Genomic DNA, 20,888 nt, shown 5'->3' with positions numbered 1-20,888 from the left:
TGTTTTTGGCATCCCATCCCTGCAGCACCGCCGCCCCTCCCTCCTCCCCCCCTCCTCCTCTCCATCCTCTACGTGCTGTTTGCAAAGCTCCCTTGAAATCCTGACTCATCCCAGCTCTGGGTCACATGCTCCCGACCAGGCCCTATCAGGGGCGGCTCCATCCCACTGTTGCTGCTTTTGCTGCTCTTCCTGCCGCTGGCTCAGAGGACAGAGCTGCTCCCCTTCGCATCCTGTATCTTTCCTCTCGCCATCCATCTCTGCTTAGTGCGCTGCTGCCTTGGCCAGCCTTCCTGCTTCTGCCTTAGGAAGGTAAGTGGCTTCCCCGTCTCCTCCCGCAAGGCGAAACCCCTGTCCCTCCGCATCTCAAAATACTATCTTAGACCCTCCAAGTGTCCCTATTTTCCAGGGACAGTTCCGGATTTACAGAAGCTGTCCTGCTTTCTGATTTGACCCCAGTGGCGTAGCGTGGGTTGTCAGCACCCGGGGCAAGGCAAGTAATTTGCGCCCCCTAACCCGTGGATTTGCACCCCCTAACCCTAACCCCCAGATGTTGCGCCCGGTGCGGCCGGCCCCCCTGCACCCCCCACGCTACGCCACTGTTTGACCCCCCCTTTCCTTTTCATCAGAGAAATGTTGGAGGGGTTTCTCTATCCCACCACCATCCCAAGGATTGGTTCTGCTTCTTCCAATCCTCCAGCCTCTGCTCATGGGCTTTTGAGATTCTTCTTGCCCTGACTCCTGCTGGTGCCCCCCCCCCTTGGTGGGTTCTTGTGCTGGAGGCATCAGAGGGGGAGGGTGCTGCTATTAAGCCTGCCTTTGCTGGGATGGCCAGGGAGTCTGGCAAGCACCAGGATCAAGCTGTGATTCTCTCTCCCCCCCCCCCCCCGTCACCATCACCCAATAATTCTATAGTTGCGTGGCAAGGTTGCAGCCATGCCAACCAGCGCTGCCCAAAGAGCCAAAAGTCATCATAAGGTGGATTCCTGGGCTCCAGTTAATACGGAAGGGGAAGCGATGGGAACCAGGGAAACAAAGCTCTCACTGCACCATCTCACAGCAGCTTGTATATTCTTGGTACCAATGACTGCCTCTGGGTTCCCAGTTCTGCCTCTCCTGCCCCAACTCTTATCCCTGCTTATCTGGCCCTGACCTCCTTAGAGGACAGTGCTCTTGTCTCTCTGCCCCCCCCCCACTTCTAGATTGGAAAATAGTTGTGGAAGGAGAGGGGGCAGGAAAGAGAGAGAGACGGAAGGATGGTTAGGAATGAAAGTGGAGGGGGGGACAGCCTGCAAAAGTCCTTCCTATTCTGAACCCAAGGACCCTTGGAAAAGGACTGGGGGGGGGGCGGATCAGGCACACAGCCAATGGCTTTGTCTAATCTCTGTCCAAACCGGAATGAATCAAAAGGCAAAGCCAGCAAAAGCACGGATGAGCTGCCGGGAATTTATTTGGGCTGGATTGCTGACAGTTTGGGCTCTGCTGCAGAAATATTGATGCCCAGGGAGTCCTCAGTACATCTGTGCACACAAACACATGCCCAAGGTGGGGGGGGGAGTTCCTCTTGACACTGGGGCAAGGACGTTTCCATGGTCCTGGGTCTTTGCACCCCACTGAGAGTGCCTGTGGCATCTGAACAGACTGGGCAAGCCGTTTCGGAGTGCAGAGCAGCTGTTGGAGCAGCTGACGGCGGGAAATACCGACCCAGAAGGTGCTGCAGAATATGGTGGGAGGGGAATAGAGATCTGCGTAGGTGCCAGAGAATCCCTGCCTTGTTGGCTGAAATTCCCAGGCACCAGAGGCTTTTCCTGCCATGGTTACCTGCAATTTTGCCAGTGCAGAGGAGACTAAACCCTTAGCAGTGCTGTGCCTTGCACCTTTTCCCTTCTTCTCTTTCCGGCGCTGTATCAGGCTCCATCTCTCCTCTCTCTCCCCCCCCCACCTACTGTGGTGTTTGCGGCCTTCTCCATTTTGCCCCCCCCCCCCCCGTTCGTAGCCTGCCCTTTGCGTCACACACAATGCAGGTGGAGAGGTGTCCATAAGTCTCTTCCTGGCACAGTATCAGGTCAACGTGCCTTGCCATTCTTCTAAAGATTCTTCTTTCCAGGTTGTAGCTGTTGCTGGCAAAAGAGCTTAGCAACAACGAGTAAGGCGGGAAGCGAGTAAGGAAACAAGTCAACTGATCCCAGAAAGGAGTCCTTGCTTGGTGGGGGGTGGGGGGGTTAAGGGTGTCAGGATTCCTCTGCACCTCCTCCATGTTCCCAAGGCGTTTGTGCAATAAGCCATGCAGAGTGGCACCTCTGCAAGTTAACAAGTAGACACAACTCAAATATTTAAAAATATGCCCAAACCAGTGGGCAAACCACTTGCTCTCCTGAGGACTTCGTCTCTTCCCTTGGGGCCAATAGCCTAGAGAAGATGACAGATGCGATAATGGTATGAAGACACCTGTCAGTGGTACTGCTGATGCTAAGCAAGTCTGGAAGGGGGTCTGCTTCAGAATTACACAGCAATCGATGAGATCCTTCGAGAAAGAGCCCAAGCGGGTATATTAAGCAAGCACAATAATTCTGGGCACCTCCCTGAGTTTGCCTGTGCCGTTGCTCAAGCACCAATCCTGTACCTAAGCACACCAATCGCAACAGATGACATGGAGCGGGTAAGAACCTCAGTACATGGGAGGACTTACCTGGGAGTAAGTCACATTGAAATGAATTGGCCTTCTCTGTATAGTGTTGCACTGTACACGTGGCAAATATTTGCTGCCGGAGTTCCCTGGCAGGGAGAGTGAGGTGTAAAAGTGGTAAGTAAACAATCACACATATACCTCCTGCAGGAAAATGCCTTCACTTCACCCAATCTTACTTTGTTTTAATTTGTGCTTGCAGGATGTGCATCATCATCATTATTTTTTTAATAAACAGGGGGCCAAAAGCCTAGCTAAGTGTGTATAAAATTGCAGCCTTAAGTGGCTAACCCATTGGGGAATTATACTGTATAGTGGAGAAGTCCACGCATTGGATGTAGCTTAATAACTATCCAATGTCCCATCCTCCTATTAAAATTACACAAGCCTGGATGGGACAGAGTGTGTCTTTTGTCATCAGTGATGTTATGCATCCTACTTATTCCATGAATGCAGAAAGAGGCAGGATGTGGGAATGGGCACAGAATTCAGCTTCCTCCACTTTTAAGAAAAGCAACTTTCTAGCCCTTATGAAGGGCTGTTTGAAAGTATAGCGGGAAAAGCTTTGGTGAATTTCAGGAGCCAAGATTGTTGCGAAATAAGATGTCTGTTTGTCAGGGGCCAAGGCTTCAGTGCCTTAGCTCCTCGCCCTTTCTAGTGATTAGCAAAACCAGAACAATATGTACCAAATAATAAACATTGCAGAATAGTGTATTTTTGCCAAATAAGAAATTCTGCAGTTTGCTCCATCTGCAGAATTTATGCAAGTCACAGAATCCAGTTTTTTCTTTGCACTGAATTTGGATTACCTGGCTTCATAATTATTTTCGTAGAATCATAGAATCACAGTTGGAAGAGACCACAAGGGCCATTGAGTCCAACCCCCTGCCAAGCAGGAAACACCATCAGAGCACTCCTGACATATGGTTGTCAAGCCTCTGCTTAAAGACCTCCAAAGAAGGAGACTCCACCACACTCCTTGGCAGCAAATTCCACTGTCGAACAGCTCTTACTGTCAGGAAGTTCTTCCTAATGTTTAGGTGGAATCTTCTATCTTGTAGTTTGGATCCATTGCTCCATGTCCGCTTCTCTGGGGCAGCAGAAAACAACCTTTCTCCCTCCTCTATGTGACATCCTTTTATATATTTGAACATGGTTATCATATCACCCCTTAACCTCCTCTTCTCCAGGCTAAACATGCCCAGCTCCCTTAGCCGTTCCTCATATGGCATCGTTTCCAGGCCTTTGACCATTTTGGTTGCCCTCCTCTGGACACGTTCCAGTTTCTCAGTGTCCTTCTTGAACTGTGGTGCCCAGAACTGGACACAGTACTCCAGGTGAGGTCTGACCAGAGCAGTGGCACTATTACTTCCCTTGATCTAGATGCTATACTCCTATTGATGCAGCCCAGAATTGCATTGGCTTTTTTAGCTGCCACGTCACACTGTTGGCTCATGTCAAGTTTGTGGTCAACCAAGACTCCTAGATCCTTTTCACATGTACTGCTCTCAAGCCAGGTGTCACCCATCTTGTATTTGTGCCTCTCATTTTTTTTGCCCAAGTGCAATACTTTACATTTTTCCCTGTTAAAATTCATCTTGTTTGTTTTGGCCCAGTTCTCTAATCTGTCAAGGTCGTTTTGAAGTGGGATCCTGTCCTCTGGGGTGTTAGCCACCCCTCCCAGTTTGGTGTCATCTGCAAATTTGATCAGGATGCCCTTGAGTCCATCATCCAAGTCGTTGATAAAGATGTTGAATAAGACCGGGCCCAAGACAGAACCCTGTGGCACAGAATACATACATGCTCTCCAGTCTTGCCCATGACAGATGCACAAGCACTTCAGATGAATTCTTAGTGGTGATGGAGGAGCTGGTCTTTCACCAACAACCTCCATTGCCGTCTGAGTGCCGGATTCCTCACAACAGAGGCACAATCTGGGATGACATCTGTATCACACCTTTGCAACCAAAGAGGATCTCTTACAACTTCCTCCAGCAAATCTGTACACACAGCCTATTGTACATGCAGTCGATTTCAGATAGGGCGACCACTTGCAAATCACAGAAAGGAGGGAATGCATTGCCAAGGGCAAACATGTGCATATGCTAATGTGTATAAAGGAAAATTTAGAAATAATTTACTGTAATTTAAATTAAAATGCACCTCAACCCTGTGGAGGAAACTGATGAAGTGTCCTGTATCCATTCAGGTACTAACTACCGGTACTGATTGGCAACTTCATGCCCCCTGTTCCTCCTTCTTATGGTTATCATAGAATCATAGAGATGATAGAAACCCCCAAAGGTCATCTAGCCCATCCCGCTGCAATGTGGGAATAGGTTCTTTATTTTTAAACTGGGCTTGGACCAGGCAGTCCTTCAAACAGAGGATGCCTTCAATTAGAGGGTTGTCCTACATACCGGGACATGGCCACCCTAATTTCAAAGAGTGGTTGTAATAAGGCAGGGGTCAGCAGACTTTTTCAGCAGGGGGCCAGTCCACTGCCCCTCAGACCTTGTGGGGGGTTGGACTATATTTTGGAGGGGAAATGAATAAATTCCTATGCCCCACAAATAACCCAGAGATGCATTTTAAATAAAAGGACACATTCTACTCATGTAAAAACACTCTGATTCCCAGACCATCCAAGAGCCGGATTTAGAAGGCGATTGGGCCGGATCCGGCCCCCGGGCCTTGGTTTGCCTACCCATGTAATAAGGGATTGTGCTGTGGGCATTCATTATTTTTATTATGAGCCACTTTGGAAACCAAACTTTGCTGCAAATCAGGGTATAAAGGTAATGAATGGGTGTGCACTACATCAATCATTGTTGAAGGACGTGCTGTCTTGAAAGCACAACTGCAAGCCATGTCTTTTTCTGATGCCTCGTATCACCCCTAATAGTGCAGAGCAAAGGAAAATTCACCAGCTCTGCTTTGCTTCTGCTATGATCTTGTTGCTTTCAGGCCCAAGACCTGCTTCTTGAATTTCATTTACCTTCCATCTCAGGCGGATGGAACCTGCGGTCTTCTTCCCAAGCCTTCCGGAATAGCACAGATCCATTGGGTATCAGTGATTTCATAGGCTCAAGGTCAGATTACTCAGCTTGCCTCTCTGAGCATGGGAGGCACTGAATCCTATGCTGGAGAGAATACACTTCAGACACAAATGCAGAAATCAGCACAAAGGCAAATGTGAACAGGCAACAATCAGGAGAAGATGTGTGGGAACTTCTCTAGTCTCGCCTAAGCGCTTTTGGCTCTCCTCAAAAGTCATCTGGTGTTTTTATATGACGACTCACCTCAAAAACATCTGGAGCCTGCCAGGTTGGCGAAGCCTGACATATGTTACCTCAGTAATCTGACAATAACCCAAAAGGGAAGGTCAGGATTATTTTTCCCCATGTTACAGCCAGAGGGGGAATAAGTGTCTTGAGGATCAGTTTGTACCTGAGGTGAGATCTGAGCTGCAGATTTCCACCCTCGCAGCTCAAAACACTTTGGAACTATTTTGTATGCATGCTTTACATTGAAAGCACATTCAAAGCACACACAGCCCTCAAAGAATTCTGGGCCCTGTGGTTTGTTCTGGGTAGTTGGGAACTGGAGCTCTGTGAGAGGTAAACTACAGGGCCCAGAATTCTTTGAGAGAAAGAATGTGCTTTAAAGGTACTTTAAAGGTATAAATGTTTGCAGAACCTATGTCAGCTCTGGCAATGATATATCACTGTGGGGGAATGTACCATAATTCCACTGTAAGCTTCTGGTCAGAGGAAACTGGACAGCAGAGATGAGGAAGGAGAATGTCACGTTTGTCCACATGGCCTGCGTTTGTGGGAGCATGTTGCAGCACAGGCCAGGGCTTGCGCACCCTCCCAACATTTCTCAGGTGAAAATAGGGACATCCTATTCTACATCAAGGGACGCGGGTGGCACTGTGGGTTAAACCACAGAGCCTAGTACTTGCCGATCAGAAGGTCAGAGGTTTGAATCCTCGTGACGGGGTGAGCTCCCGTTGCTCTGTCCCTGCTCCTGCCAACCTAGCAGTTCAAAAGCACATCAAAGTGCAAGTAGATCAATAGGTACCACTCTGGCAGGAAGGTAAACGGCATTTCTGTGCGCTGCTCTGGTTCGCCAGAAGTTTCTTAGTCATGCTGGCAACATGACCTCTGGTAGCTGTCTGTGGACAAACGCCAGCTTCCTCGGCCAATAAAGCGAGATGAGTGCCGCAACACCAGAGTCGGTCACGACTGGACCTAATGGTCAGGGGTCCCTTTACCTTTACCTTTATTCTACATCAGGAAGCTTCTCCCACATTCAATATTTCCACACACATAGACATCATGTACACATCTACATCTGTCACCTTAAGCCAATTCCAACCTCTCCATTGAACCTACCTCACAGGATTGTTGTAAAAAACAACAACAACTGAGCGAGGAAAGGGATCATGTACAACACCTTCGACGGATACCGGTAAATGGAATGAAATAAAATGTTAGTGGTATGCTGCTTTGAGTCCTTGTCAGGGAATAATGATAATGATGAGAGAAAGTGTGAGAATGATCAGGAACATACCAAAGAGTAAATCCTATTGAACTCAATGAGACTTACTTCTGAGTAAAAACGCTTAGGATTGCAGTGTAAGGCTGCACCATCTTTAACCAGTTGCCTGGGAGTCGGGTCCATTGAATACAGTGGGACTTAGCTCTGAGCAGAAAGTGTAAGGCTCCATTTACAAATAAGGAATAAACACTCCATGAATTTGGAGTGCTGCTGAAGCACTGCGATTAAAGAATTTGAGGCGGATTAGTAACCTTTTCCTTCAAAATTATAGGAAGGGCTTCGTATGTCAGTGTCACCATTTCCTTCATTTTGTGCAGGGATTCTATTTTCAGTATAAACAGAACACTGTTTTTGCACCCACCTACCCACCATGGCTTAGCCATGCTGGCCACATGACCCGGAAGCTGTACGCCGGCTCCCACAGCCAGTAAAGCAAGATGAGCGCCACAACCCCAGAGTCGTCCACGACTGGACCTAATGGTCAGGGGTGCCTTTACTTTTACCCACCACTTCTAATTGCTCTCTGAGATGGGGAGGGGAGGGGAAAGGGAAAACCGGGACATTCCTGGATCAAATCAGAAACCAAGATGGCTTCTGTAATTGCGGGACTGTCCCTGTAAAATCAGGATACTGAGAGTATGGGGCAAGTTGTGTGTCTCTTGTGTTGTCCCTTTTCGTTCACAAGCCCATTTGGACTCCTTGACCTTCCCTTGGCAAATGCACAGTGAGTTCCTCCCCCCCCCCCCAAGGATTTTCTTTGAGAAAAGCATCCTCCTTTTCTGTCGGAGAGAAAGCAGCTGTGCTGCAGAATCTGTACCAAACCTTTAAGCAGGAATCTCATGCATGCGCTGTGCTCTGTCAGAGGGAGCTAGCCCTTCATTTGTACCCTGGGACTTGGCCTCAGCATCTCCTTTTAGTGCCCAAGACTCAGCCCTGGAACATATAAACTCAAGGTTTTAAAGGAAGTGCAGAATGCATTTCCTCCCAGTACCGAACCAATATAGAGAGAATCCACAAACATCGTGAATTAGAGGCAGGTCTTCCAGAACAGAGGGTGCTGGTTTATCTTTTTCTAGAAGAGGTGGTAGAGACAGTGACTGTAATCTACTTGACTCGGCTGACTCATTTTGCATGTCGGCTGCAAGACCAACATGTCTCACCAAAGACACCCTGCAGAATTGTACCACCCACCTCCACGATCCTTTCGTTCAGGACAGAGCTGCGTGAAGCAGAATCGTATGCAAATATCTGCATTCAGAATGGCTCTGTTCACATGAAATCCTAAACCAGGCCTTTGGCAGATTAATATTCTACAGCCCTTTAAATGTGGGAAGGGGAGATTATTGCTTTGCCTTCATTTTAATTGGTCTTATCCTGTGTTTTATTCTGTGAACCACACTGAGATCTTACGATGAAGGGTGGTATGTAAATCAAATTATAAAAATGATAGTGATATTGATAGTGATGATGAAGATGATGATGATATATGAGTATGTGGATACTCAGAGGAAAAATAATAATCGTTTCACTCCTCCGCGGTTCCTGTTGCTACACTGCCTGGAGCCAAGCCATGGTTTGGTTTAGTGTTACATTTGAGCTCAGACTTCAGATAAACCATCAAGTGTATCCAAGGTTTGTTCTTGGTTTATCTCCCATGGTTGGTCTGGAAGAAACAAGCTGTGAGCTGAGTTCCTATTTGTCATGGGCAGGTTGGATGCAGATGGGGTGGGAGGAACCAGCTGCGGAACCCCTGAGGGAACCGTCAGGGGAAGAAGGCTCACAGCCAGGGGGTTGGTGGTGGGACAACGAAAAGCAGTCAGAGGGAGCAGACCAGCTTCCTCACAGTGAGAAGTGAAGCTACAGGGAACCAGGTAGAGGGACTTCTTAGCAGTAGTGCCCTCCCCGTGGAACGCCCTTCCATCAGATGTCAAGGAGATGAGTAACCCTAAACTATATGGTAAAAAGGTAAAGGACCCCTGGACGGTTAAGTCCAGTCAAAAGCAACTATGGGGTTGTGGTGCTCATCTCGCTTTCAGGCCAAGGGAGCCGGCATTCGTCCACAGACAGCTTTCTGGGTCAAGTGGCCAACATGACTAAACAACTTCTGGTGCAACAGGACACTGTGATGGAAGTCAGAGCACACGGAAATGCCGTTTACCTTCCTGCCGCAGTGGTACCTATTTACCTACTTGCACTGGAATGCTTTTGAACTGCTAGGTTGGCAGGAGTCACGACAGAGCAATGGGAGATCACCCCGTTGTGCAGATTTGAACCACCGACCTTCTGGTTGGCAAGCCCAAGAGGCTCAGTGGTTTGGACCATAGCGCTATCTGCGTCCCAAAACTATATAACCTTTAGAAGACATCTGAAGGCAATCCTGTATAGGGAAGCTTTTTAATGTTTAATGTTTTATTTTATTTTTATATATGTTGGAAGCCACCCAAAGTGGCAGGGGCAATCCAGTCTGATGGGCTGGGTACAAATAATTATAAGTTTAAAGTGACCTTTGTTAAGAAACCAGAAGCCTTTCTTTTAGGAATAATTGAATCTGAAATACCTAAAGATCAGAAAAAGTTATTTATGTACGCAACCACAGCACCTCAAATGGAGTTTGCCCAAAAGTGGAAAGAAGAATTAGCCCCAAACAAAAGAGGACTGGCCACAAAAGTTACTGGAGTATGCAGAAATGGCGAAACATATTGGAAGATTAAGAAATCAAGAAGAGAGGATTTTTAAACAAGAGTGGGGATCATTTATTGAATATTTAAAGAACTGTTGTAAGGACTGACTTAAACAAACCCAGATGGTGAAGCTAAACTTTTGAGTAAAGGAGATTAATTATAATTAGGCTTTAATGCTGGAGAGGCAGAAAAAAGAAGAGATAACTTAGGTAACTGCAGAAAGGGCGGGAGGAAAGGAAGTTGATAACAATACTAAATGTATAAAGAATATTTGATATGTATTGTAAAATTTGAAAATAAATTTATCATCATCATTATTAAACATGCTGTTCTTTCTCCAAACCCTCTTGAAGCTTATCATGCCGTTCATTCCATACTGAGGCCAAGTGGCCATCTGATGCAACTGGAGGTGGTGTAAGAGATCATGGAACAGCAAGGGCATTGGAACCAAAATCTAGGTCCCATTTTCCTCTCTGTTTGTTCTCCTCCAGGAAAGACTAGCTCCACCATGTCTATTGAGAAGGTTCACGCTCGGGAGATCCTGGACTCTCGTGGGAATCCAACCGTGGAGGTGGATTTGTACACAGCTAAAGGTACGTATTGGTGGAGGGGCAGCAAACTGCAGGAGGCAGCTGGGATCTCAGCCGCAGTCCAGGGCATCGTGCTGCTAACGGATTAGTCCCAAGGCAGTGAGCCGGAAAGGGCAGGAGGCGCCAAGCAGATATGGCCTGAGGCTGGAGCTGTTCCTCTCCCTCTCTCCCTCTCCCTAGCAAAGTCACCACACAGCAAAAGCATCTAATTTTAGCCACGCTCTGTGATGCATCCCCACTTTTGGAGCAGGAGATGGTTGGGAAAGGCAGAGAAATGAGACATATTCAGACTTCCGCTGCGCTGGCTTTCTTTTAAGCAAAAAGCAGTGCCTGGGTTTCATTCCCCAGTCTCACACGCACACACCTTTCCACAGGCCTCAGGGTTGAGGTGCTGAGAATTTAGCCCATGAAGAACAGCTACCAGCCCTGTATCCATTGCTGAAGCGCTTGCCATGTTAGGTGTCTGAGAGACAATCAAATAAAAATGCTTTAATTGGCATAAATATGTACTTAACTGGGACGCGGGTGGCGCTGTGGGTTAAACCACAGAGCCTAGGACTTGCCGATCAGAAGGTCGGCGGTTTGAATCCCTGCGACGGGGTGAGCTCCCACTGCTCAGTCCCTGCTCCTGCCAACCTAGCACTTCGAAAGCACGTCAAGTGTGAGTAGATAAATAGGTACCACTCCGGCGGGAGGGTAAACGGCGTTTCTGTGCGCTGCTCTGGTTCGCCAGAAGTGGCTCAGTCATGCTGGCCACATGACCCGGAAGCTGTACGCCGGCTCCCTCGGCCAATAAAGCGAGATGAACACCGCAGCCCCAGAGTCGGCCACGACTGGACCTGATGGTCAGGGGTCCCTTTACCTTTGCCTATGCACTTACCTGCAAACACTGAGGCATACCAGCTGCCCGCTCAGATTCTCAGGAGTAAAATCTGTGCCTGGGAAAGCAGACTCAAGGGGGCAGGCAATTTCCTCATTGGTCTGAGGACTGCTTTTGCTATTCACTCCACCACCCTTATCCATCAGGCTTGACCCAGGGGGGTGAGGTAGAAGCCAAGCTGTTCCCCTGCTCATGTATGAGGTCTAGCAGAAACTGCTGCCCTAAAGCTTCTATTTGCATTTCAGGGAAGCATCCATTGGTGCCAGCGTAGGCTTCCAGTGTAATGCAAAAAGCAGCTTCGGAGAGAAATGGTTCAATGTTGCCACCCCACCCGCTCAGCCCCTTTGGCTTCCCCAAGTTTTCAATTTACATAACAAAAAACGAAAACACTCTTGGTGTTCATATAATTAATGCTGGGCCTAGTTTCCTGCAAGGGGGATAGATAGCCTTGCTGCAGTGGAATACAGTGGTGCTTCGCAAGACGAAATTAATCCGTTCTGTGAGTCTCTTCGTATAGCGGTTTTTTCGTCTTGCGAAGCAAGCCCATTGACAGCTTAGCGGATTAGCGCTATTAGCGGTTTAGCGGCTTTTAGCGGCTTTTAGCGGCTTTTAGCGGCTTATCAGCTTAGCAAATCAGCTGATAAGCAGCTTAGCTGCTTAGAAAAAGGGGGGGGGAGGGAAAAAACCCCGCAGGAACTCGCAAGACATTTTCGTCTTGCGAAGCAAGCCCATAGGGAAATTCGTTTTGCGAAGCGCCTCCAAAACGGAAAACCCTTTCGTCTAGCGGGTTTTCTGCCTTGCGAGGCGTTCGTCTTGCGGGGCACCACTGTAGCTGTTTGCAGCTAACTATGAAAATAATGAAATGGTGGGTACCATACCCTCCAACATTTCTCTGATGAAAATAGGGAAGTCCTAATCCATTATTATTATTATTATTATTATTATTATTATTATTATTATTATTATTATTATTATTACTACTACTACTACTACTACCCCACCCATTTGATTGGGTTTCCCCAGCCACTTTGGATGGCTTCCAACATATATAAAAACATAATAAAACATTAAACATTAAAAAAGCTTCCCTAGACAGAGCTGCCTTCAGATGTCTTCTAAAAGTTGTATAGTTACTTATCTCCTTGGCTTGGGGGTCACATAACGCCATACCCTCCATTGAAAATAGACACATCCTAAAGGAAAGCAGGACATTCTGGTATCAAATTCTGGGATGGATTCTGTAAATCTGGAACTGTCCCTGGGAAATAGGGACACTTGGAGGGTTTGTGTTTTATGGTACCTAGTCATGCCTTAGATGCTTTAGACTAAGGCATGGCCAAATTGGCCCTCCAGCTGTTTTGGGACTACAATTCCCATCATCCCTAGCTAACAGGGTCAGGGATGATGGGAATTGTAGCTCCAAAACAGCTGGAGGGCCAAGTTTGGCCATGTCTGCCTTAGACACTATTGCAATCACTAGACACAATAGCGATGTGTGTGCTCTCAGAGAGGAGAATTGCATTTCTCCAGATAAAGGTAAAGGTACCCCTGCCCGTACGGGCCAGTCGTGTCCGACTCTAGGGTTGTGCGCTCATCTCACTTAAGAGGCCGGGAGCCAGCCCTGTCCGCAGACACTTCCGGGTCATGTGGCCAGCGTGACGAAGCTGCTCTGGCGAGCCAGCACCAGTGCAGCACATGGAAACGCCGTTTACCTTCCCACTATAAAGCGGTACCTATTTATCTACTTGCACTTAGGGGTGCTTTTGAACTGCTAGGTGGGCAGGAGCTGGGACCGAAAGACAGGAGCTCACTCCGCCGCGGGGATTCAAACCGCCGACCATACGATCGGCAAGTCCTAGGCACTGAGGTTTTACCCACAGCGCCACCCGCGTCCTGCGTTTGTATTTCTCCAGATACAAACCTCTTATTTTAATTTAGAATATAGCTCAGTTGGTACAGCACAAGACTTTTAATCTCAGGGTTTTTGGGTTTGAACCCCACATTGGGGAAAATATTCCTGAATCACAGAGGGCCCTCATGGTCTCTTCCAATTCTATGACTCTGTGGATATTATATCCTGCTTTATAGCATCAAGAGGCTCTCTAAAGCTGTGTTATGCACCATTCCTTTAAAGCACATTCAAAGCACATCCTTTCCCTCTAATAATTATGGGCTTGCTATGACTTGCTGGGAACTGTAACTGTGAGGGATAAACTACAGTGGCCAGAACACTTTGTGGGAAAGGATGTGCTGCAAAAGTGCTTCAGAAGTCTTGCATGTACACAGATTCTGATAGGATGCTGCATCATCCCGCTCTGATCTTCGACTTACCTGCAGACAAGGTGGATAGAGACCATTGCTTGGAGCAGCCTCACAGCTGGCAACAGATCTCATCACACATACACAGCCGACAAGGATTTCAACGGTTATGCAGAGAAGTTTAGGCCAGGCCAAAGCCAGAAACCTTTGAGTTAGTTAGCGGGCCTAAATTAGGGTTGCTGTATTTCAGAAAGTGAAAATCCGGACACGAAAGTAATTGAGCAAAATCTCCAAAAAGAGAGAGAAGTTTTTGAACACTTCTGACATGGGTTGCCATAAGCCCAGGTTTCCCCAGACATTTTTACCAGTTTTTGGAAATTCTGCCCAGATGCTGTTTTTGACGGATGAATCCCGGATATGTCCAGGAAATCCCAAATGTATTGCAGCCTCACCTATATGTACATTGTGAAGGATAATCTTAGCTCAGGGTTTTAAGCAAAAAATTGAAAACAGGTATTTTAAAGTGATTTAACCTAACAGTGTTAATTTAATTTAATTAGTCTTCAGATTCATTGGTCATAAACAGTCAAAAGTGGAAGTAGGTGGACTTCTTATGGAGAGTTTGGTTAGAAAACACCAGCTGTATTTATTATTATTATTATTAAAGAAAAGAGCTGGTGACTTCTGTTATGTACTGAAGTTCTCACCCTGGGCCAGCAAGGAGATACTGTAGATAGTTATGCAAATAAGGGATCAAAAGTGATGTTCAGTGATTGGATAGTTTTAGGAAATTGTTACAGTTACGTTCTACTGGAGCTCTATATAAGCAGGCTGACTGAACACTTCAGTTGAGTTCTGTCCTGGCCTGTGAATAAACAAGAGCTGTTTGAAGAATTGCTGTGTCGTCTGATATGTTCGCACACAACTAAACAACTTCCTTAAAATGACAAGGCAGCTGTTTCATCAGAGAAGAGTTGTGGGCTTAAGTGATGTTGATGGCTCTTCCCCTTAATGTTTTCCACCTTGGTTTTTGTCCCTCCCTAGGGATGTTCCGGGCAGCTGTTCCCAGTGGCGCTTCCACCGGCATCTACGAAGCTCTAGAGCTGCGTGACAACGATAAGTCCAGATTCCTTGGGAAAGGTAGGGGTATTCCAGGCTTCTGCCCATAGAATGACAAACAATAATTCCAGAGTCCTCTCTCTCTCTCTCTCTCGCTGTGTGTGTGTGTGTTTTCTGCTTTTGGGCTGGCCGAAACAGCAGGTGTCAGCCAGTGAAATTCCATGGTGAAGAGTGTGTGGCCTTGTGTGCCTTCCTTTCTCTGCCTCTTATTTCCTTCTGCCTCTGTCTGACACTCTCTGTGTCTTTTTCCTTCTCTAGGGGTCCTGCAGGCGGTGGATCACATCAACAGCACCATTGCCCCTGCTCTCGTGAGCTGTGTAAGGATCCCCCTTTGCTTTTCTCATTGGCTCAACTTGCGGGTCTTTCATCCTCTCTCTCTCTCTCTCTCTCTCTCTCTCTCTCTCTCTCTCTCTTTCTCTCTCTCAATCTCTATCTGTCCCTTCATTTCAACTTCCTTTGTTTTCTGGATGCTCAACATACTATCTCTCTCTCTGTGTGTGTGTGTGTGTGTGTGTGTGTGTTCACTGTCAAAGAATGGAGGAATATCTTTTCCTCCAGAGGCCTTTGTAGAGAGCAGTGACAGGACCAATCCTGTGTACGGACAACAGCTTTTGAAACCTGAAGGAAGCATGAGATGGAATCTATACACATATAAAAACCGTTATGAAAATGCTTTATTTTTTAAAAAAAGCATTTTTAAAAATACGTTGAATTTTCCATAAGGCTCACCATTGTCCTCTAGTGTCACATTGTATATTGCACTTAAAACACACTTAAAACGTTTTATTTGCAGCTGTATAGCTGAGTCCTGATAGAGCATTGATGCAATAATCAGAAAAGGCCAAACTTGGGTCTCCAGCTGTTTTTGCACTACAGCTCTCATCATCCCTAGCTAGCAAAACCAGTGGTCAAGGATGATGGGAATTGTAGTTCCAAAACAGCTGGAGACCTACTGTAAGTTTGGGTAACGCTGATCAAGAACATTGTGGATATTTCCAGAGGGGGCTTTTAATCTGCAGACGTCGTGCCTCCTTCATGCATTTTACGGGCAGTACAGACAATGTCGCAACCCTCCTGCCTCTTCCCATCCCTTTCACCATTTTTTTTCCCCATTGTGAAAAATCCATTAAGGAAGAGAAAAGCCAAATAGCAGTACAGTGGTACCTCGCAAGACGAATGCCTCGCAAGACGAAAAACGCGCAAGACGAAAGAGTTTTCCGTTTTTTGAGTCATTCCGCAAGACGAATTTCCCTATGGGCTTGCTTTGCAAGACAAAACGTCTTGCGAGTTCTTGCGAGTTTGTTTCCTTTTTCTTAAAGCCGCTAAGCCGTTAATAGCCGCTAAGCCGTTAATAGCCGCTAAGCCATTAATAGCCGCTAAGCCGCTAATAGCCGTGCTTCGTAAGACGAAAAAACCACAAGACGAAGAGACTCACGGATTAATTTCGTCTTGCGAGGCACCACTGTACAATCTCTTTGGAGGTGTGGATAGGAAAATGCAGGACTGCGGTGCAATGGGAGGAGTTGTGGCTTCCTGAGGCTGATGGGAAATTGAGTCCAATAAAATCTGAGGAGGGTGGGGAGACCCAGGTTCCTCGCCTCTGACCTGTTACTTGCTGTGTATTTCCAGTTTCATGCCCGGCACCGCAAGTCCATTCCCCTGATTAACTGGCTCTCCGCTTTAATTAATTGCTTGCTTCCTGGAATTAGGTTGCCTCAAACCACACACTTCAATTTGCTATTTAATTAGTAGATTACATCGAAAACAGCAGTGCAGGTTCTGTCTGTAATCCTGTACAATTGCCATCTTCCAACTTTCTACTGCTTACATCTGAGCAAATTTGTGTAGATTCCAGCTGCAGTCCTGTAGGACTACAACCCTCCGTTGCTGACATTTTCCCCTCCCCCCCCCCACAGTGGTACTATAGAATAGAACTACAAACAAGCAGGGAAAATCAAGTTTTCTAGGCAGGTTGCAAATATGACTAGTATACCCTCCAACATTTCTCCAGTGAAAGTAAAGGTAAAGGCAGTGGCGTAGCGTGGGGGGTGCAGGGGGGGCCGGCCGCACCAGGCGCAACATCTGGGGGTTAGGGTTAGGGGGCGCAAATCCAGGGTTAGGGGGCGCAAATTACTTGCCTTGCCCCGGGTGCTGACAACCCACGCTACGCCACTGGGTAAAGGGACCCCTGACCACTAGGACCAGTCGTGGCCGACTCTGGGGTTGCGGCGCTCATCTCGCTTTACTAGCCGAGGGAGCCGGCGTACAGCTTCCAGGTCATGTGGCCAGCATGACTAAGCCGCTTCTGGCGAACCAGAGCAGCGCACGGAAACGCCATTTACCTTACCGCCGGAGTGGTACCTATTTATCTACTTGCACTTTGACGTGCTTTCGAACTGCTAGGTTGGCAGGAGCTGGGACCGAGCAACGGGAGCTCACCCCGTCGCGGGGATTCGAACCGCTGAGCTTCTGATCGGCAAGTCCTAGGCTCTGTGGTTTAACCCACAGCGCCACCCGTGTCCCTCCAGTGAAAGTAGGGACTTCTTATTCCATAACAGTAGTAGTAGTAGTAGTAGTAACATGTAATAATTGTTGTTGTTGTTATCATTATCATTTATACACCACACATCTTACTGGGTTGCCCCAGCCACAACTGGGCAGCTTCCAACATATATAAAAACATAATAAAACATTAAACATTAAAAAAGCTTCCCTAGACAGGGCTGCCTTCAGATGTCTTCTAAAAGTTGTATAGTTACTTATCTCCTTGGCTTGGGGGTCACATAACGCCATACCCTCCATTGAAAATAGGGACATCCTAAGGGAAAGTGGGAAATAATTATAATTATAATTTATACGCAGCCCATTTGACTACGCTGCCCCAGCCACTGAGGCTTCCAAAATATATGAGAACATAATAATGCATTAAAAAACTTCCCTGTACAGGTGTCTTCTAAAGGTTCTCCTTGGTTCGGAGGTCACATAACTCCATACCCTCCGACATTTCTCTGAAGTAAATAGGGACGTCCTAAAGAAAAGCAGATGTTCCTATTTGCATCAGAGAAATGTCAGAGGGTATGTGGGACTTACAGCCCAGTTGGTAACCAGGTTTGCTCAGAAGTCAGATTAGCTGCAATCATCGTGCCCTGTGCTTTAAGACCCCTTTTCAATTTCCCTTAATGTGCAATTTCATGAATTATTTTTTAAAACCCAACCAACAACACAAGCATAAATAAAAGTGGGTGCCAAAATGGTGTTGAGACGCCCTCACTTCTAAATGACAGGAGAAGAGTTCACCAGTGAGAAATGGACAGAACTGAAGGGTAGATGGTCAGCTGCAATTCAGTCTATAGCTTGCAGCCGAAGAGCAATGATTTGTAGCGCTAGGATGATGATGATGATGATGATGATGATAATAATAATAATAATAATAATAATAATAATAATAATAATAATAATTTATTTATACCCCGCCCATCTGGCTGAGTTTCCCCAGCCACTCTGGGCGGCTCCCAATCGAGTGTTAAAAACAATACAGCACATCTTCACCATACATTTAAAGCACATATCTTCCCCCAAAGAATTCTGGGTGCTCTAGTTTCCGCCTCACAGAGCAAGTGATTCCCAGCAGTCTTAACAAACTACAATTCCCAGTATGCTTTGGGAGGAAGTCATGTGCTTTAAATGTGTGTCGGATGTGCTTTAAATGTATTGTGTGGACCTGCCCAAAGTGTCCTCTGTCTGGAAGTCCCCAAGGCAGCCTTTTATCCAGACTTCCAATCTGAGAGATGTTTTCTTTCTGCAGGGCCTTTCAGTCGTGGAGCAAGAGAAGATCGACAGCCTCATGCTGGAGATGGACGGGACAGAGAATAAATGTAATGTCTCTCTATTCATAACAAAAAGTCTTGTGGGAGGGGGCCAGAGGGGCAAGTTGAGAGAGCAGCCAGGAGCTTTACAGCAAGATTAAAAGGCACTAGCTGAGGTATGGAAGGGTTAAAAAAAAGTTGTGTGCCACCCCCACTCTCTGCAAGTTTCCATGGGGTTCCAGGCACTCACCTGTGTTCCTTTAGAAAACTGAGAGACGGCAGAGACTGACGTAGTTTTAAGAAATGTGGTTTATTCACCTGTTTACAATGTTAGTCTGCATGGAGGAGGTCCAGATCTTACAACATGGTCATTTAGAGAGAGAGTTCTCCCCCTCAGCTGTGCAGCCAATGGAGTCCAAGGCATCATTCCCAGCCAGCCTTCAGCCAGCCTGCCCAAGATGGATCCCAGTCTTTCTTCTTCCTTCTTCTTCCCAGCCCCCCTTGCTCAAAAACTCTCTTTTCCTATTACCACAAACACACACACCCATCACCTCGGCACCATCTGTCTCCCCAGGCCAAAGGATTCTTCTCGGATGGCCCATCCAACCTCTTTTGTCATGTTAACAGATTTTCCAATTGTATAAGCCAGCCCAGGGATTCCTTGTCTGCCACAATTCTGCAGCTTGTACTTTCATCCATATCCAAATTAATCAAAATCCTTCTATTTTATAGGGTTTAGTCGCCAACACCCCATAATCTATAACACAAGGAATCCAGGGCTAGAATAGTAGCGGGTGCTGTGGGGCTGGAAAGTTGATTGTATGATCTTTGGGGCCAGGGAACCTATATTGCTTTGTTGAATTGTCCTGAGCAAAGGGCCATTGATGGTGGTCACCTAATTTTGACGATGTTCACAGCCAAGTTTGGAGCCAATGCTATCCTGGGTGTCTCCCTGGCTGTGTGCAAAGCGGCGGCTGCAGAGAAGGACATTCCCCTGTACCGACACATCGCTGACCTGGCTGGAAATTCCGATCTCATTCTGCCAGTACCGGTAAGCATTTAATCACTCCCAATTTCACAAGTAGAACCCAAAGGGAAGTCGGAGGCTGTAGAGTAATCATATATGCAAGGAAATGGAAATCCCTTACTAGGAGAAGAGAGGTCACACCAACCTCAGTTCTCTGCATACCCTTTATCACCACGCTGCAAGAGTAACCTTGCTTCAGCCCTGCATTGTTGTAGATATTATTTTTGTGCAGTTTGAAGTGACTGGAAGCATAAGAACTAACCCCTTTTGGAAATGAATAATTGTTCAGGCCCATAAAAATAAAAATTTAAACTTTTACTGGCAGAACTCCTCAGAACAAATCATAAGCATCAAAGATACAACCAAAATATCCATACAATGTCTTGTATGGGCTCAGCATCTTGCAAAATATGAAATAATCCAAACAGACCTATAAGCAAAGGTCTCTTTCTCTCTTTCCACAACCTTCATTCTGGCCTCCACTGGCCGTTGGCTGTGTACTCTCCCTTCAGGAGAGCTTCATTTACATCCTCACTCCATGGCATTTAGGAGACAAAGTCTAAAGGCAACTCCCTTTCAAAAAGGGAGATTTGCAACCCAATACCTCTCACATGATCTAAGGTTACAACATTCACATGTTAGCTAACAGAGAACAACAATCAGTTAGATAATCATTAACCCATTAAGTGGCTCAGAGTATGTAATAAAAAAACAAGAAATTTTTCATTTTCTCTATCTACTTCTGGAAATCGGGTGGAAGCTGGCAGAAGTTTAGTACTCATTTCCATTTCAATTATTTCCAGGAGGGGAAATCAATCTGCAGCACCACTAACTTGGAAACTGTGCAAACTTTGCTTGTGCTGCTGCCACTTACAGGATGAAACTGGAAGCATAAGGTTCTTTTCCGCCTTTTGAAATAGCACGACATGATGTAATATCCCTCAAAAAGCCACAGTCCCATAACACAACAGGTAGCGAAGTATAAAAGGAATGTTGGAAATCAGGTTGGAAGCACTAGCATAATAGCCAGTAAAGCTCATGCAAAAAACCTCACATTGGAATGCAGCCTTGCGATTGGTTCCATGTAAAATCTTTGGGTTGCTAACAAGACCTTCTCAGGTCCGTCATGGAACCTCGGCTTCCAGGGCATTTTGTGGGAAGCCATGACACTTAAGGCCCACACAAACTGTTGTCATCTTCCGGCCGAGTCGCCCCTGACGTGATTGACAACCTGAGCCTCTGATAAGGCTCCAGGCACATCCCATTCAGCAGAGAAT

General features: G+C 46.6%; 1 protein-coding gene and 1 long non-coding RNA gene across 3 annotated transcripts in view; one reads left to right on the top strand and one right to left on the bottom strand.

Annotated features, from left to right (window-relative positions):
• LOC307206909 overlaps positions 1-20,888 on the bottom strand; it is an 89,028-nt gene that overhangs the window by 18,298 nt on the left and 49,842 nt on the right. The window lies entirely within an intron of this gene.
• ENO2 (enolase 2) overlaps positions 119-20,888 on the top strand; it is a 28,449-nt gene continuing 7,679 nt past the window's right edge. Inside the window, exons 1-6 of one of the 2 annotated variants that reach the window (XM_079960306.1) lie at positions 119-309; positions 10,422-10,523; positions 14,704-14,799; positions 15,037-15,095; positions 18,584-18,653; positions 19,502-19,635. In XM_079960306.1, the coding sequence (XP_079816432.1) occupies positions 10,439-10,523; positions 14,704-14,799; positions 15,037-15,095; positions 18,584-18,653; positions 19,502-19,635 (444 nt within the window). In that variant the 5' untranslated portion in view covers positions 119-309; positions 10,422-10,438. Of the gene's footprint in view, positions 310-10,421; positions 10,524-14,701; positions 14,800-15,036; positions 15,096-18,583; positions 18,654-19,501; positions 19,636-20,888 lie in introns of those variants that run through there. The other variant, XM_079960307.1, reaches the window with a different exon arrangement.

The sequence above is a fragment of the Podarcis cretensis genome (genome assembly GCF_951804945.1).
Source record: "Podarcis cretensis genome assembly, chromosome: 17".
Classification (NCBI taxonomy): Eukaryota; Metazoa; Chordata; class Lepidosauria; order Squamata; family Lacertidae; genus Podarcis; species Podarcis cretensis.
Note: the sequence above shows the minus strand (reverse complement) of the source record. Positions and strands in the feature narration are given on the sequence as shown.